The 16,829-nt window shown below is 36.0% G+C and overlaps 2 protein-coding genes across 8 annotated transcripts; one reads left to right on the top strand and one right to left on the bottom strand.

Annotated features, from left to right (window-relative positions):
• Positions 1–1,727: 1,727 nt before the first annotated feature.
• Positions 1,728–14,316, top strand: LOC107957814 (rho GTPase-activating protein REN1). Of its 7 annotated transcripts, none has more exons than XR_001700539.2 (28): positions 1,728–1,934; positions 2,055–2,166; positions 2,314–2,352; positions 2,504–2,545; positions 2,804–2,833; positions 2,926–2,973; positions 3,109–3,207; positions 3,635–3,671; positions 3,859–3,935; positions 5,087–5,157; positions 5,271–5,349; positions 5,914–6,058; positions 6,403–6,522; positions 6,887–6,964; positions 7,271–7,326; positions 7,423–7,492; positions 7,903–7,987; positions 8,770–9,013; positions 9,455–9,667; positions 10,279–10,587; positions 10,762–10,811; positions 11,089–11,149; positions 11,234–11,317; positions 11,922–12,035; positions 12,117–12,280; positions 12,547–12,595; positions 12,741–12,815; positions 13,000–13,182. XR_001700539.2 is itself a non-coding variant. In XM_016893394.2 (28 exons), exons 2-28 carry the CDS (start codon positions 2,128–2,130, stop codon positions 13,914–13,916), a joined length of 3,084 nt encoding a protein of 1,027 aa, XP_016748883.2. In that variant the 5' UTR covers positions 1,729–1,934; positions 2,055–2,127; the 3' UTR covers positions 13,917–14,316. The 7 variants fall into 7 exon arrangements, 5 of the variants coding, with proteins under 5 accessions (XP_016748883.2, XP_016748882.2, XP_040969901.1 ...); XR_005927255.1 differs by having other exon boundaries at positions 13,003–13,144; XM_016893394.2 differs by lacking the exon at positions 12,741–12,815 and adding an exon at positions 13,715–14,316 and having other exon boundaries at positions 1,729–1,934; positions 13,003–13,481.
• Positions 14,317–14,555: 239 nt separating this feature from the next.
• Positions 14,556–16,124, bottom strand: LOC107957815 (aspartyl protease AED3). Its single transcript, XM_016893396.2, has one exon. It carries the CDS (start codon positions 16,035–16,037, stop codon positions 14,730–14,732), a length of 1,308 nt encoding a protein of 435 aa, XP_016748885.2. The 5' UTR covers positions 16,038–16,124; the 3' UTR covers positions 14,556–14,729.
• Between the last annotated feature and the right edge of the window lie 705 nt (positions 16,125–16,829).

Below are 16,829 nucleotides of genomic sequence, written 5' to 3'. Positions count from 1 at the left end.
ATATTATTGGCAAGGTAGAGTCCATCTCTAAGTGCCCAAAGTTCTGCAATCATATTGATAGGGTGGCTAATAAAACTTATAACATCTTATGACCCAATTACCACGATGGTATCGAATGATAGTATCTGCTCCAGCAACTCTTGAGTTTTCAAAGGAAGACCATTCATATTAAGTTGATGTTAGTTGATAGGAGGAAAAGACCAAGTCTCCTAAATGGAGGAGGGGTAAGAGAGTCTCGTATCCATTACGCAAAGCCCATGACACTCGATAGTCATAGAAATATCTCTGGAGGCAATCCTATCTTTCTTGGAGGGCTTTTCAAAGATAATGACATTGCGCATAGGACAATGATTTTTGAGGAAGAATGCAAAAACACAAAATTTATTAGTGGTTCAACTGTTTGACCAATTGGTTTAAATTGGATTATGTAGCATTAATAACACAATCAATTTAAACTCATGTAGAAAACTATGGAAAAAAAATATCTGTTATGAATAAAGTTGACGTCACCCTAAATTCATAATAAAAACTTTAAAACTTTATATTCAATATTTTTATTTATTTATTTAGCTTTCCATATGTGTAATATTAGAAACGTGACTGTTTTAAAAATAAAATGTTAAATAATTTAATTTAATGAAAATTTCTGAGTGTGTTATCAGTTAAACTTTAAGAGTTATTTAATTACAAATTTAAAATTAAAAGTAAATAAACTAACTTCACTGAAAAAATATGGGGAATGAGGTCATAATTAAACCCAAAAAGAAAGATGGACTATAATTGGATTTCACTTTGTTATTGTTAATAAAATTTTTAAGATTTAGGTTTAAAGTTTAGGTTTATATTTTATAAAAATAAGAAAAAATATTTTTATAAAATAAAATTGATTTTTAGAATTATATTAATAATAAATAAGTTAATGTTACCTTTTTTTCCAGTTATAAATTGATTTAAGAAAAGAAATTGTGAGAAGGCAAAAGGCAGAATAAAACAGGAGATAGAGAGAGTACTAAAATGAATGGTTCAGTCAAAAACGACTGATGTTTCATGCCCCCAGATCACGGATTGTACTTTTTGTTTTTAACTAAGTCAAATCAACTGATGATGGATCCACCATGTCCCGACATAACCCAGTTGGACCCCACACCACAGAACCCTGATCGATTCCGTAAATCGTCTGGGCCGCTGGGCCCATTTCGTCAATTCACGGGTGGCTTTGCGGTTAAAAAGAAAACGCAAATAATTATTCCCGGGAGTATCATATTTCCCTCCTCCTCGCAACAATTATTTTTAGAAAAATAAAATTATCTAAATTCCACCTCTCTATTTTATAAAAATTTATAGTTTAGTCCTTATATTTGAATTTGCCAAATTTTGCTTCTTGTATTATGATAAAAATTGAAAAGTTAGTCCAAATAAGTCATGTTGTTAAATTCATTCATTAAATCATTGACTCAAACATCATTAGTTCAATAATTTATATGTAAAGATTTAGTAAAATTCAACAGTTCAATAATTTATATGTATTAAATTAATAAAATACCAATGGTTCAAGGTCTTGTGTCGACCGACTATTAAACTATCGTATCGGTTTGCATAATGTAGGAGGATCAAATTCTTATAAATTAAAGTAGAGGAACTAATTTCTAGGTTTTAGTAAAATAGAGGGATAGAATAGAGAATTAGACCACAGAAAAAGGCGCAGAATTAGACTTCTACAACGGCTCCCTTCGGTTTCGGAGGGAGGGCTTTTAGGCTTTTCCTTTGCTTTGACCGAAACGGGGTTTCCGTTGAGCTCAAGGAGTTCCGATCCAAAGGAGAAAAAGTCTCTCTGTTCTCAGATTTACGCTTCTCCCTTAATCGCCATTTTTTTCTCTTCTCTTCTACATTGTCCCTTTTCCCTTCTTTTTCCACTAATTACGTTTCAAATTCACGTAAATTTCTTTCTTTTTTTTTTGGATTATTTTTAGGGTTAACTTGGTTTGAATTTGAGTTTCTGTGCGTTTAAATGTTGTGAATGAGCGGCATTACTGAATTTGATGAGTGGTGCACAGGCTGCTGATCTTTTGATTTTGTGAACTGTTTGGGATGTGGTTTTTTTGATTTCCGAGAGCTCAGAGGATTATTATGGCTACCAAAAAGGATGAATCAACTTTGCTACAGCAGGTTTTTCATCAATCTCTCTTCGTTTTTTAGTTGAATTTCTAGCTCGTTTATGGAAGGCTTTGATGTTCAGTCCTCAGAAGCAGAAAAGACGGGACAACATTGTGTGTTTTTAATGGAGTTTTCACTTTGTTTTTCTGTTATTTTCAGAAAATGGCTAGCAAAAAGGAAGACCCGTCTAAAGCACAAGTTTTGATTTTCTCTCTTTTTTCCCTCTTCCGTTACTTTTCTATTTGTTTTTACTTTTTAGAATATATTGTTCAGAATTCAGAAACAGAAAAAAGCTTCAATGTGATTGAATGGAGATTTTACGTTAATTCCTTTATATTTTCTTGATCAGAAAATGGCTAGCAAAAAGGAAGAGCCGTCTCAAGCACACCAGGTTTTGATCGATATATATTATATTTCTTTTTCTTCTTTAATTTCAACTCGAAAAAAAATCGTGATTTCGTAGAGATTTTACGTTTTCTTTTTTGAAATGACTAGCGAAAAGGAAGAGCCGTCTCTAGCACAACTGGTTTTGATCAATATACATTTTCTTTCTTTTCTTTTAGTTTTCTTCTTTAGTTTTCTTTTAGTTTTTTTTTTTGAAATATTTTAGTGTTCAGTAATTCTTTATTTTCTTTTATTTTTTAATCAGAAAATGGAAGAGCCATCTCAAGCTCAACAGGTAAACATTTTTTTTTTCTTGTTCACATTATAGATTTTTATGGAAATTTTGGACTGAAAGCTCTGATTGTTCGGGTATAATTTTGTTGGCAGAGGATGATGCCCAAAAGGGATGAGCGGGAGCCATCACAAGGAAATCAGGTATAGATGAATCTTGCTTTCTTTTCTGATTCTTTTTTCAATGAAAGGGTTTCAACCATCAGTGAAAAGCAAAAGCTAAAACTCTGATTTTTAGTGGAGATTTTGTGCTGAAAATCAAATTTGTTTTTCCATAAGGGAGATGCATCAACTGCTGCAGCTCCTCCAGGTCCAGCCAGTCCAACGGATAATCTGAATTCTCGTAGTGGCAACTCAGCAAACAGCTCTTCCCCCATTGTGAGTTGTTACTATTCTTAGTTTTTAATTGTTGATTGGAAGTTGCACCTGACCATCTAAATTACCATGCTCTCATCTTTGTCATCATCAAAATCTTGCTTATAAATCTTTGTCTACCACTTATCTACATCTTATGTACTTGAGCCTTTTGAACCATTTCGTGGAAGTATTGCCTATATGGCAGTTTTTCTCTTTTGATTTTATCATGTTTATTGTAGCTGTTACCAACCACGTTAAGCAAAGTGACCATGAGGAATTTGGAAGCAAGAGAATGAATTTTGTCCTGTATTTTAACTGCATTAATATTTTTTTTTGTATACCTTCCTAAGTTCTTTACTTACGCTGTCTGCATTCCCTGTTTCTTAAGCATGCATCTTTCAAATCTGTAAAAGTTGGTGCATTTCAAGGTGTAAAAACTTTCTCGCAGGTTTTAAAGAGTGGGCCACTTTTTTTATCATCAAAAGGTTTGCATACTTTGCTTTTGCAATTTAATTTAGTTACTCATTTGCCTTTCTCTTTACGTTTTGTGAAGCACTGTTTTACTTTTATTTACTAGAAAAATGTGCATTATGAGGGTCGTTACGTTGCTTTGCAATTTAATTTAGTTACTCGTTTGCTTTTCTTTCTTTCCTTATTTTTATTTGATTAAAGGAATTGGATGGACATCATGGAAGAAAAGGTGGTTTATTTTGACACATACTTCGCTGGTTTTCTTCAGAAGTGATCCTGTAAGTACTTGCAATTTGGCAGATTGTCAGTCTCAACATTGCTGTTTTCTTGGCACAACAATTGATTAATCATAAATATGCAGTAAAGGTAAAATGATGTACTGTTTTTCTGACTATACCAGGCTTTAGGATCCCAAGGATGATACTAATTGGTGCGGTTATCCTTTATATGGTCTAGTTCTCTCTCAATCAGAAGAATCCGGTTCTTGAGTTTTATTTCCTCTTCTGTGAATGCTATTAGTGGCTGGAATATACCTCAACCAAAAAGATGAATTAAAATGATACTAATTTGCTATGATTGTCTTTATGTGTCTAGTTCTCTTTTAGTCAGAAGCATTTGATTTGTGAGTTTCATTCCTCTTCTGTCAATGACTATTAGTGGCTAGAATATATCTCAATCTAAAAGATTAATGAAAATGAGACTCTGGTGTCTTTTTCACACAGCAGGTCTTGTCAATGCTTTTACACTTTTTAGGTTATCTTGGGACAGACTAAATAAGAATATCCGGAAGCCTTCATGCTAGATTAATCCCAGGAAATCCGGAAACCTGACCTAAAATTAAATCATTATTGTGGCTAATAAATCCATGAAATTTACCAACCAAGAAGAAATGAATGTTAATTTAAGTGATCCATTAGCAATTTGTATGGATGTACATTTTTAGTGTGGCAGAAATGATTGTTATTAAACACCGTATAATTTGACAATTATGATTTTTTAGCTCAGTATATATCAGTTCTTTTTTTCTCCAGCAGAGTACCTTAAAGGAAAGATGGGAATTCTTCAGATGGGTCCTAATATATAATTGGGTTAAACTTAATTTAGATGTACCATAAGACATATGGGCCTCTTCTACAAGGTGTGGTATTTGAGAGCTTCACCTCGAAGAATAACAGCAAAACTATTTAACTGTTGCTTCGACTGAGGAAAGGGCTTGGGATAGGATATTGGGGAAGAACTGAAGTATGCAATCATTGAGGCAAATTAAAACATCTAGATGGGTTGATAGTTATTGGTTGGATGCTATTATTGTTCTATATTATGTTCTCTTTTCTCTACATTCTGTGCACTAGTGCATTTCTCTCTCTCTTGCTGCATTCTGTGTACTTTATGATTTTAGAAGATTAATATACTCTTGTTAACTTCCCAGAATGCTGTTTCTCAGAAAGGGAATGAAGTGAATTTAACTCTTGGTGGTATTGATCTCAACAATTCAGGCAGGTTGGCTTGCATTCTGAAAAGATTATTATTAATTGGTGATCTCTTCTCCAAATTGTGAATGACATCAAAGTTGGAAATGTTTACTAATTCGTGGTACCTTTCAAAATTTCTAGTGTGGTTGTCAAAGCTGACAAAAAACTCATAACCGTACTATTTCAAGATGGCCGCGATGGACGAACCTTCACACTCAAGGTTGTTCATCCCATTCATCTATAATTTCTCCTTTAATTCCTTTTTTTTTTATTACCATTTTTGCGTCATACTTTCCTTTAAAACTAATCAGATTTTCAGATTCACGGCCCTTTGGTTTTACATTTTCCTTTGCTTGATAAATAGTTGTGAGCTTTCTATTTGAACAGCATATATCAAGATTCTGCCAAAATAGTGAAAGATCTTCCTCACACCTAAAGATGATCAAATGAATCTAACCAAGGCTGAATTTAATGAAAAGCTGAAGACTTGGTTCTGAGTGACAAACACCTCCATGTAAACAGAATGCCCTGAACAGGAAAATTTCATCTTTGGTATATGGAAGTTTATACAAGTAGTTCACTCAATGCCCTGCTGATAGCATTCTTTTGTCCTTTGAAACCCTTTATTAAGAATTTCTTTTGCCACATCACTGGTTTTGAAGGCAGAAATGTACTTATTATTTGTTTGATGTTATCGGAAAATTCAATGCTTAATCAAATGAAAATAACAGTTAGATTTTGGGAAATCATATGACATGACAGGTTCCATTTGTTGATGTTGCAGGCTGAAACTTTGGACGATTTGTACGAGTGGAAGGCTGCACTTGAGAAAGCTTTGTCACAAGCACCAAGTTCTGCTCTTTCAGCTGGACAAAATGGCATCTTTGGGAATGATCAGGCAGAAGCGGTTGATGGTCCTAAGGAACCGGGTAAGTTTCCTGCACCACTTTTTTTTTTGAATTTTGTGCAACTTTGAATGATACATGTTCAGGGCTTCATTCATATGTTGCTCCTAATTTAAACATCAGAAATAATGCATGACATAAGTTCATTATCCTAAAAGTTCAAGCATGTTACTAATCCGGAGCCTTAGATGGTAGTTCCTTCCATTTTTTCTTCTAGGTACCCTCCTTTTTTCTAGTTTTCTTTTCTTTATCTTGTTATTTTTCTTTACAAGTTTGTCAAGTTTTTTCTAGGCTCTAACTTGGTTGGCTCTTTTGATTTATTTTTCCTCTTATATGAGATGTTGATGCTTTCCTCTTCTTTTTGTTAGTGAATGATAAACAGCCTGTGAGATCCTCTGTCTTACACAGACCAATTTTACTTGCACTGGAAGATGTTGATGGAGCTCCAACATTTTTGGAGAAGGCCCTGAGATTTGTGGAAGAGCATGGTGAGTTATTCTTTTGTTTTAATTGTTGCAATCTCATTTAAGTAGTATGCTAAAGTTCTAATTCCAAATACCGGGTAACTGTCTCTAATGCATATATAGTCAAGTGAATATATGTGCATGTCTTTTTTTATTCATATAATTTTTTGAGATATCCATAATCTGGATAAGGTTCCTGCATGGCTGCACCACTGCTTGTGTCTCGTTTTCTTTATCTTTGTTTCAAGAACTTTCCACATTGTTCACAATTTTAGTGGCCTCACAAGCTGTGCTTGTGATGTTACTTTCAGTGATTTAAGTCACATGACATAGCACTGTTATTCATTTTCATTGAGCTACTTTTGATTGTGTTAAAATAATTTCACAGGAGTCAAAGTAGAAGGGATCTTACGGCAGGCTGCAGACGTTGAAGATGTTGAGCGCAGAATTCGGGAATATGAACAGGGTTTGTCCAAAACACACATTCCTTGACTATATTCAGTATTCTATTTTTTCTTTTAATTGCTTGTCGCTATTCTTTTCGTACAATGGATTTGCACATTCAATAATTAATGTTTGGCTGTAAACAAAGCTATCGAAGGTAGCATTGTAAGTATTTAAATTTGAACTGATACTCATGTAAGGAAATTTCCTTTCTTACTGTATAGGACAGAGCAAGAAGTCAAAGCTACTTTTATGCTTGTAATTCTACATTACAATGCCCTCTGTTAGTCTTTGAACTCTTTCTTGGGTGATGCTTTTCTTTTGGCAGGAAAAATTGAGTTTTCTCCCGACGAGGATGCACATGTCATTGCTGACTGTGTCAAGGTATGCATTAGTAGTTTCTGCAAGATTCTTTCATTTAAGTTGCAACATATACTTCTGGTATTTTGTTGCTTAATCTGCTTCATGCCTTTTGTTCAGTATGTAATTCGAGAGTTGCCTTCATCTCCTGTCCCTGCATCATGCTGCAATGCGCTACTAGAAGCATGCCGTAAGTCTTTCGTTGAACTGGTTTTTGGGTTTCTTTTTTTTTTTTTTTTTTTTTTTTGTCTTGTAATAAATTGAGGCCATAAGATGCTTTGCCACAATTGGATCTTGATGCCTCTAATTTTGAAGGTAAGTCTATGTTGGGTAATCCTTGTTAGAGTTAAATATCCTGCATTTTACAATTCATTAATCTTAAGTAAATATAGGAATTTGATATGCTGAGTTCTCAGCACCCCTTGGGTGAAGTTCTTGTATTCTGAATTGGTTGGTTCCCTAAGGAATGCAGTGGAAATTGTCTGGTTGCATACTTTTGAGCTCTATGACTTTGCTTTTTGGATGATTTATTACCTAAGTGTTATGATTTTTGAAGATTTGGATTTGTTATTCTGTTATTGGACATCATACAATGATTAGGAACCGAGCACAGTGCTAGAGTCAATGCTATGCGTATGGCAGTATTGGACACCTTTCCTGAGCCCAACCGTCGCTTATTACAGAGGTAGCCGACTCTCACTGTCAGCCCTTGCCTTTTAAGTATAATGCTTTTCTTAGTACGAATTACATTCGGTATGCAATTTTTGCATTTATTTCTGAAGAAATATTATCATAAGTATATTTATGTTATTGATTTAAATGATATGCAACATAACTCTTGTTGCAGCTAACCTGGTCTTTCCTATACAATACAATTATTAATAACAAACTATTAATAGAAGATAAGCAGAATAGTTAAAAAAAGATCTAGCATAGTTAACGACCATGCATGTATAAAATTAGAAAATTAGATTAAAATTAAATTATGAATGAATATAGATATAAAATGACAAGTGTAGTGAAAATTAGAGGTAAGAAGTTTCACACTTGTTTAATCCCCTTCTGTACAGAGTATAAACTGGTTGGTTATCCACAATTACTTGTTGGTACAACAATTTTTTTGGTGCATAACCCTCTGATATATGTCTTGGTCCTTGCTAAAGGGGTGAGTGGGATATGATATAGTATCTTGCAGAATACATAAATATAGAAACTGCAATCAATATTCCTAGCACACCAGAATTTAATGTGCTCAAAAGCAGAATGCATCTCTATACGTTCTGTTAGTTTTCGGAATTTAAGTTTAATTTTTGAAAACTATGTGTGAAATCCCTTGAGAATGCATTTGGGGGAAAAAGAACTGAGATTTCGATCTTATTTCCATGGTAAAGATGTCATCTTTATTCTTTGCCATCTTGGCTTCTACCTGCTTATCCATATTTATCTTTTCTTGTTTCTCTCTTTCAGAATTCTAAATATGATGCAAATTGTGGCTTCTCATAAAAATGAAAATCGAATGAGCTCTTCAGCTGTGGCAGCATGCATGGCACCCTTGCTTCTTCGCCCCCTTCTATCCGGCGACTGTGAGATTGAAAGCGATTTTGATGTGGGTGGTGATGGCTCAATGCAACTGCTGCAAGCTGCTGCTGCAGCCAATCATGCTCAAGCCATTTGTATAACACTACTGGAAGAGTATGATAAAATATTTGGGGTAAGCTGTAATTACTATTTTCTTTTCACAATTGCTTCTAATATGGCTTTCTCTATTCACTATACAGGCAAGTATGTATGCCATAAATCTATGAGCTATAAGGCTTTATCTTTAGTTTGGACTATGTTTTATTTCTCTCTGTTATTTTTGAGTAAGCATGATCATTAAGTCAAAATTTTCATGCGTTGTCCTGCACGCATGGTGATTAGATTATTACTGTCTAATGGTGGAATCTGAATACCGTTAAGCTGAGTCCTTATATCCTCATTACATTCTCTCCTTGTAATTCAATATTTCTATGTCTTTTATAATATTAATATTCTTCAAGAAAAAAAATAGATGAGAATTTGGTTGTTCTTGTTCCATATTCCAATTTTTTTATTGCTTTGGTTTGGATTTGGTTTTTACATTGCAGTTATGAGCTCAGCATTTTGTTGGCAGGAAGGTTGTGTTTCCCCTGATATGTACTCTGACTCAGAAGAGAGTGGAAGTGGAAGTGAGGAGGAAGCTGATGATGATGAGTCCGACGAAGATGATGAAGATTATGAAGACGATGAATGTGATGACGAATCACAAGGGTCTGATGAGGATGACGACTATGCAGAAAGTGGAACAGGCAGCGAGGGTGGTCATTCTGTTAAAAGTGATGATAAGGTTTGTTCCTCTACTTTCTTACACTGGAATTTATGTTTTATATCTTGTTCGTGAACTTCAAATATGATGGCAGTAACAAACTTAATACAAAATTTTGGACAATTAAAGCTCTCTTCTCCAGATCTCATTAAGACATTCACCTCTGTTTAGTGCAAGATATGTGCTGCGCTCGTGGGTAGCCAGATTTATATTCTCAAATTACATTTTTTTAATGATTTTGTAGATTGTCTATCTGCTTCATTTGTCACCATTTGGTGGCTCAAGGTTTCTATTGTTTGATTGTTTCCATGCCTAATGCCTTTGAATTTATACTCATGATATGAACATGAATTACTGCTATATGATTATGTTCTAAATTATCTTTGCAGCACTATGTATTAGAATCTGATGGTATGTAGTTCTCTATCCTTCTCCCATATAGGAATTATGATTTTTTTTTTTCCTTTTGCTATTTTTTATTTGAAACGTGTAGCTGTCTTCTTACTTTCAGTGGTCCGTCAAATTCAGATTTTGAGTATTGATTCTTTTAACTTAAATAAGGTGAAAGTGCAATAAATCAGTAATTAAAAGATGAGACACTGTACTTACATGAATTGAAAATAAATTTGCAGGATTATGATTCTTCGAGCTCTAGTTCTGAGTCCTCTAAATCTGGTAATTATGTCCAAGCCACCAAGAAAAAATCAAGTCCACTTCATCCAAATGATGGGTCAAAGGGGAAGGAAGATAACCGAATTAGTAAAAGTTCAGAAACTGACACCAATAAGCCAGCTGAGCTGTCAAAAGGTGTTCATGGAGTAACCAAGTTGGAGGATACATCAACTCGTCAGAATTCAATCACATCCGCCTCAAAACCCCTAGCTGTTGGAAATGGGCCTGGCCTCAATGTTAGGCAAGGCACTATGTGGAGGAGGAGTAGTGTAAGTGTTTGTTCTCTTGTTGATGATGTGTTACTGCTTTTGGGCTAATTCTTTTGACTTTTCTGTTGAATTAAGTATTTCCAAGCATTAAACAAATTATAACTGCTTAAGTTGATCCATGTGTTTATAATCTTGTAGTAACTATCAATTAATTTATTGTGTTTGCTTGTCCAGGGAAGCAAGAAACTATCTATGGATTCCATTGATTATCCAATTGAAGAAGAGTAAGTGATGTTCCCACGATCTTTAGAAAAAAACCTTGTATCAATTTGCCTGCTACTACTTATTTTCCTGGTTATGCTTGAATAAATCAGAGACCCATTAAAAGTTCCACGCAACATCTAAATCTTCTTTCATGCTTTGGGTGAAGCAATTTACCCTTTGCTTAACTTATTTTTGAAGCCAAAAGTAGAAAAGAAAAATAATGCAGTCTGACCTTTGTATGTTGTTAAAAATACCTCTATTTTCTTTTCTACTTACCTGATTTTGACCCAATTTTAGGGCTGCGGTTGAGTCACTTGAGGCTGAAATATTGGACTTGCAAAAGAGACTCACGGAAGAGGTTCTGCTTTGTCCATCCTTTCTAGTTACTGTTATTGCAGCAAGTTTTTGAGACATTTCATATCAAGTCATCTTTCTTATATAGATTGAAAGTAATACCATTCTTGAAGCCAACTTGGAGAAACGAAAGAAGGCACTGCATGAGCAACGTCTAGCTCTTGAGAAGGAGGTATGTTTGTCAGGAGATCTTTGTTTCCTTCTGTGCTGTGTTTTCTGTTTCATGCATTGTGTTAGGTTGCATATCTGTTGGTAACAAACATGCCTATTGTGATCCTAAGAAAACATATACGTTAAAGGCAACCTTTTCTGCTGAAACATTTTTAAAAAAGTTAGAGATCTGCTTTTGCATTTCTTTCTTTTGTCTTGAATATCAACATGGCTTAGCTAAAACAAGTCATAATTAGGAGCATTAAAAGCATTTAGGTGCTTCATTGTTTGTGTCGGTTCATTTTACTAATGCATACACTCCTTTTTGAAGGACAAAAATCTTGTGTAAATTTGTTGTTAATATTATTAAACAGTACCCGGCATCTTTCCATTTTTCCCTAGCAGAAAGAGGTGACTCAATATCAGCAGTGGGTAGATGCATGAAAATAAATCTATAACGGACAATTATATATTTGCTGGAACCAGGAAGCATTCATTTGTTTTGTTGAAAAATCTTTTTATTTTGATTTGGTAATGTATGGAATTTTATATATTTTTTTCGCAAGTGCTGTGCTAGTTTTATGTGAATGACCCGCCTTGATTGTTGCTCCTGATTGTACTTATAGGTTGCAAGGTTAGAGGAAGAGCTTCAAAGGGCGAGAGAAAAGAGGACAGCTCTGGAAGCAGGACTTAACCCATCTCAAGGATCCACATCTCTTCCAGAGAAGATTGACGAAAAGGTAGTCTATGGCCTACCTTAGATTTAACTAGTGTGCCTAATCTTTATTTGCATCAAATTTTAACTTGCGGATATTATAAAGACAAAAGAAGATCTCAAGGACATAGCTCGGTCAGAGGCAGACGTAAGAAATTTGAACAAAAGGGTTAATGAGCTGGGGACACAGCTTAATCAACAGCCTGAGCAAAAGTCTGTTTCCATGAGTGATTCATGCACTCAACGTGAACCAAATCATCAAACAAAAATGTAAGCTTTAAGTTGGTTCTCTCGCAATTTCATATTTTGTGGATATGTGTTACATAACATTTCTTTGATTTGTCTCTTTGGAGTGGAATACATGTCATCCTTGTAGTGATTGGAATTGTAAAATACATCTGGAGTTGTTAGGCAGCTGTTAACTCGCCAATAATCCTCTTTAGATGTTTATTTATATATTCCTTCTCAATTCCTCCATTCTCATCTCTTTATGAACTTGGTAACCATATAGACATGCTTGTTTACTCTTAATACAGGAAGGATAATATAAAGGGTGCTGAAGCTCCTATGAGGTCAAGAAGCAAGGTAAACTCAAATATATTTGAGGCAAAATGATGTTTCCTAGAATAAGAATTTGTTTCTATTGTTTTACTTTGATGAATTCGCTTCATTTTCTTTGAAATCCAAACCTCTATCTACTTATTGGAATTTTGTACGTTTAATTTGTTAGCATGGAAATAGTACTAGCTAGCAAATTCGGCTTTCCCGAAAGTCATGTGAAGAAAATCCAATAAATGTTCAAATGGTGAGTGATTAAGCCACTGCTCTGTCGGTGCATATTCCTAAATGGTAGTTACATATTGATGCGTGGCTTTTTGAATAATCCTAATGTAGTCTTAGGCAGCTTTGCTTTTATCTTAAATTCACATCTCATAGCTATGTGAGAATTTGTTTTAAACGAAATTCTCTGAACCAAGAATCTGCTGCAGAAGGAAATGAAAGTGGACAAAGCGGAAGGTGAGAAAGGGAAGAAGCAAGAATCATCTATGGCAAATAAACACAAGAATCTGGTTCAGCAGGAAATGGATGTGGACAAAGCGGAATCTGAGAAAGGGAAGAAGCAAGAATCATCTACAGCAAATAAACATAAGAATCCGGTTCAGCAGGAAACGAATGTGGACAAAGCTGAATCCGAGAAAGGGAAGAAGCAAGAATCATTCACGGAAAATAAACAAAAGAATCTGCTTCAGCAGGAAACGAATGTGGACAAAGTAGAACCTGAGAAAGGGAAGAAGCAAGAATCATCTACGGCAAATAAACATTCACCTCAAAACCAACAATTAGATCATTCGACACATGACAGCAAGCCTACAAGTGCAGCAGAGACAGTTTCACACAAGCGCCACACTAGAAGTAATTCCAAGAAGTCATCTACAAGGGTTGAGGTATGTTTTAATCTACAAGGGTTGAGGTATGTTTTATTCTATCTTAACAGACATCAATTCTATCAAACTGCAAAACAGTTTCCTAGAATTTGAACCCGTCACCATCAAAAGTTTCTAATTCAAGATCCAATCATGCTTCTTTTTGTGCATAGTTGGTATTATTTTTATTGGTTTTATGAGCTAATACTTTTATTCAGAGAGGCAATTCTCTCAACTTAATGCTCATATAAAACTAACAAATGTGCTGAACTCTATGAAGGAGCGGCGAAGTCAAGCTGCAAATGAAATGCATGGCAAGGAGAAAAGCTGTGGTTCAAGTCACGGTGTCTCAAGCTCCTCCTCAGATAAAGGCAAAGGACCAGAAGCTATCCAATCTGTTAAAAATCCAGAAAAAGGTAGAGGATCCGACATTAGTCAATAACTCTAGAATCTGGGCAAAGGGGTTCGATAAGATCAAATAAAACCCATTTTTTGAGACAGGGAATGATCTAAAGGTCATGTTGTCCTACAGTTCAGATTAAGCTCAAGAATTAGGTTAGTCTCTTGCTAGTGGATTGTATACGATCTGCTGATGATGGTGCTTTAGAACACGAGGAAAGTTTACTGGGGGAGAGAGGGATGCTAGTATTGTTGGTAGGAGACTGACTGGTGAAGCCCATATTAACAGCAAGAGAAGAGGCTGATAACCCTTTTTAATCCAAGATGTACATATATATATATATCAAAAAGCGTGTCCTAAATGTAATAAGCTGAATAATTTGAAATCTTGGTGACTGATTTTTGTTGTCAGAGAAACCAAGTAATGTCAGCAAACAGCAACTACATAATTTTGTACGGGCAAATGCAATTTCTAATTTAAGATGTCTTGGTTTATATTGATATAAAATAATGGCCTGATGGAAGTATAGCTAGCCTTTAGTTAATAAAATTCAACTTTGACACCAATGGCTGAACCAACTCCCATCACTTATAGGTCTACCATTACCATCTCTACATATGAAGCAATTATCTTGAAAGGTAAAAATGAAAAAAAAAAAAAAGAATAAAATAACTAAACATGTTATTTTGAATGGAGGAAAAAAGCAAGTAGATTATGGGGATGATTTTAAACTTCAGAGGTTGCTTCTTCCATCCCTTTGATATTTCATTGAAAACTTAAAATAACCAATGCAACAGGGTTTTTCTTGTCCTGTGTTTATTGAACTTACTACACCATCTTCTTCTTTTTTAGTTAAATAAAACCAGAAACTTAGCCTAAACGACAAGAAATAAGCCTAGTTACAAGCTTCACGAGATATCCCCAAGCGAGAATTTGCGACATCAAACAAAATCCTCTGATTTTGCTGCTGCAAATTGGCTATTACATTCATGGCGGCGTTCACATTGTTTGGAGCTGGTGCTATTGCTAAGCAAGCACGTGACCCTGCACTGGTATGTAAGAAGGTGTTTTCCATTGGCAGTTTCATGGACAAGCCTTCGAAATGTAATGTTAGTGACGGTAGCTCAACTTCCGCTTTTGCCTCAAAGCACGTGTCGAATAACCCTATTGTTGAAAATGGGCCTTTCGCATGTTTCACAAACTCATTCCTGATTGCCTCATAAAGGGGTTGGACGAATCGGGTTACAACCGTACCCGAATCGATGATGGTCCCTGCCCCAGTAGTCGGGTTAAACGCTAGCCATTCGGGGGGGATAGGGACCCGAACCCGGCCAACACTGACCCCGGTTAGGTTTACGTAGTAAAGGGAGGGCCGGTGTGGGCTTTTTAACAGCGGGGTGGTTCGAATATTCTTGGGTTGACCTGCAGGCCCGAGTTTAAGGGAGCCTGAAAAATAATTGGACTTGAAACTGGGCAAACAATAGGAAAACACACTTTTGTATAGCGACCCGGATTGTGAAAGTAGTGACATGGGTCCCCGGCCCATACCCAGTAGCCCTTGGGGTGGGATTGAATTACCAGAGATGCTGTTAATACATCCAAAAGCAAAATTTGGTATAACATCGTTTGCTAATGTTAAGGAATCTTGAGCCAAGTTGGCGGAGAAAGACGAATCACCACCGTAGGATTGGTTAAAAAAGCAAGCAGCAGCCGCCGTAGCCGGGCATGAGAGCCCATGGACCTGGTTGCATTGTGGCAAGGAGCAATCCAACGAGCCATAACTCGAAGAAGCAGAGGGCAAGAAAGTGGTGGCGGAGCAACCAGTGCAGCCGGAGCAGGGAACCCAAGCAACATTGTTACTAGTATCCAGCACCATGAACATGACCTGCCCCGGGGTTCCGAGCTTGACCTTGACCACGTAGTTGCCAATGCTGAGGACTTGTTGGCCTGAAGCAATGGGAACCGCAGTGGTCTTTTGGGCTACGAGGCTGGACAAGTACTTGAGCCTTGCTGGGTCTTTTGAAGCCATGTTGATGACAGTGTCGACCCATGACTCTGGTTTGGGTGGTTTGAATGGTGAGCATCTCCCGTAGATTGGAATCACCGATAGGTCTTTGTTTTGTGGCCGAGAACCACAAGGGTCTACAGCTTGGATGGAGGATATGAAAAGAGCAAAGAACAAGAATGTGGCAGTGAAGTCCATGCTTTAGAGCTAGAACTTCAGCTTGAAAGGTGGTAAAGAAGGTGGCAGTGAGTGGCGTGGTAGGGTGTGCATTAGAAATGAGTACCCGAAGAGGATTTTATACATGCAATTTAGTTCAAATAGAATTACTGAAATAGCCTCGGCTTGAAATGTTGCGTAGAGAAATGGGATTAATTAAAGTGGGCCAGTTATCAGGCAGAGAAACAAGTTATGTCCTTGATCGCAATGATGTCCAAATCAAATTTCTTAATAAAATTAAGGCCCGAATTGCAGGTGATAGTGGGGCAAAATGACAAACTTTCAATGCTTGGCGAAAGGACAAAAGTAAGCCTTGAGTTGTGTGGACAGGGGAAGAAATATGTATTACTATCAAGCAATGTCCTTATCCCGTACGGCTCAAAGACATTGCACTTTCTTATCCCGTGCAAGATGTGGGACTTCAAAATGCCACTGTCTTAGTTATCAACTAATTGGCCAAGTGTAAGTTTTTTTTTTTTTTTGAGTTGATTGGCTAGAGGTAAGATTGAATCATTGAAAACCGTGGCGAAAAATGAGCTGTTAATTAAGCTCGTGAATCCCTGTTGAAAGGGGGATACTGCTATTTTGTCCCTACCTGGGTTTGCATGAGATGGGAGTCACGGGCGGACATTCACCTTTTTCGGACTAAACTTTTACTCAAATGTATTCTAAATTTAATTAACTACTGCACTTATCTTATACTCTATTTTTCATTTTTAGATAAATGTGTTGGGACTTTATAAGAGATCACAAGAATGGTTTTGTTATTTTCAC

The sequence above is a fragment of the Gossypium hirsutum genome, chromosome A05 (genome assembly GCF_007990345.1).
Source record: "Gossypium hirsutum isolate 1008001.06 chromosome A05, Gossypium_hirsutum_v2.1, whole genome shotgun sequence".
In the NCBI taxonomy this organism is placed as follows: domain Eukaryota; kingdom Viridiplantae; phylum Streptophyta; class Magnoliopsida; order Malvales; family Malvaceae; genus Gossypium; species Gossypium hirsutum.
This window is presented reverse-complemented; position numbering and strand designations above follow the sequence as displayed.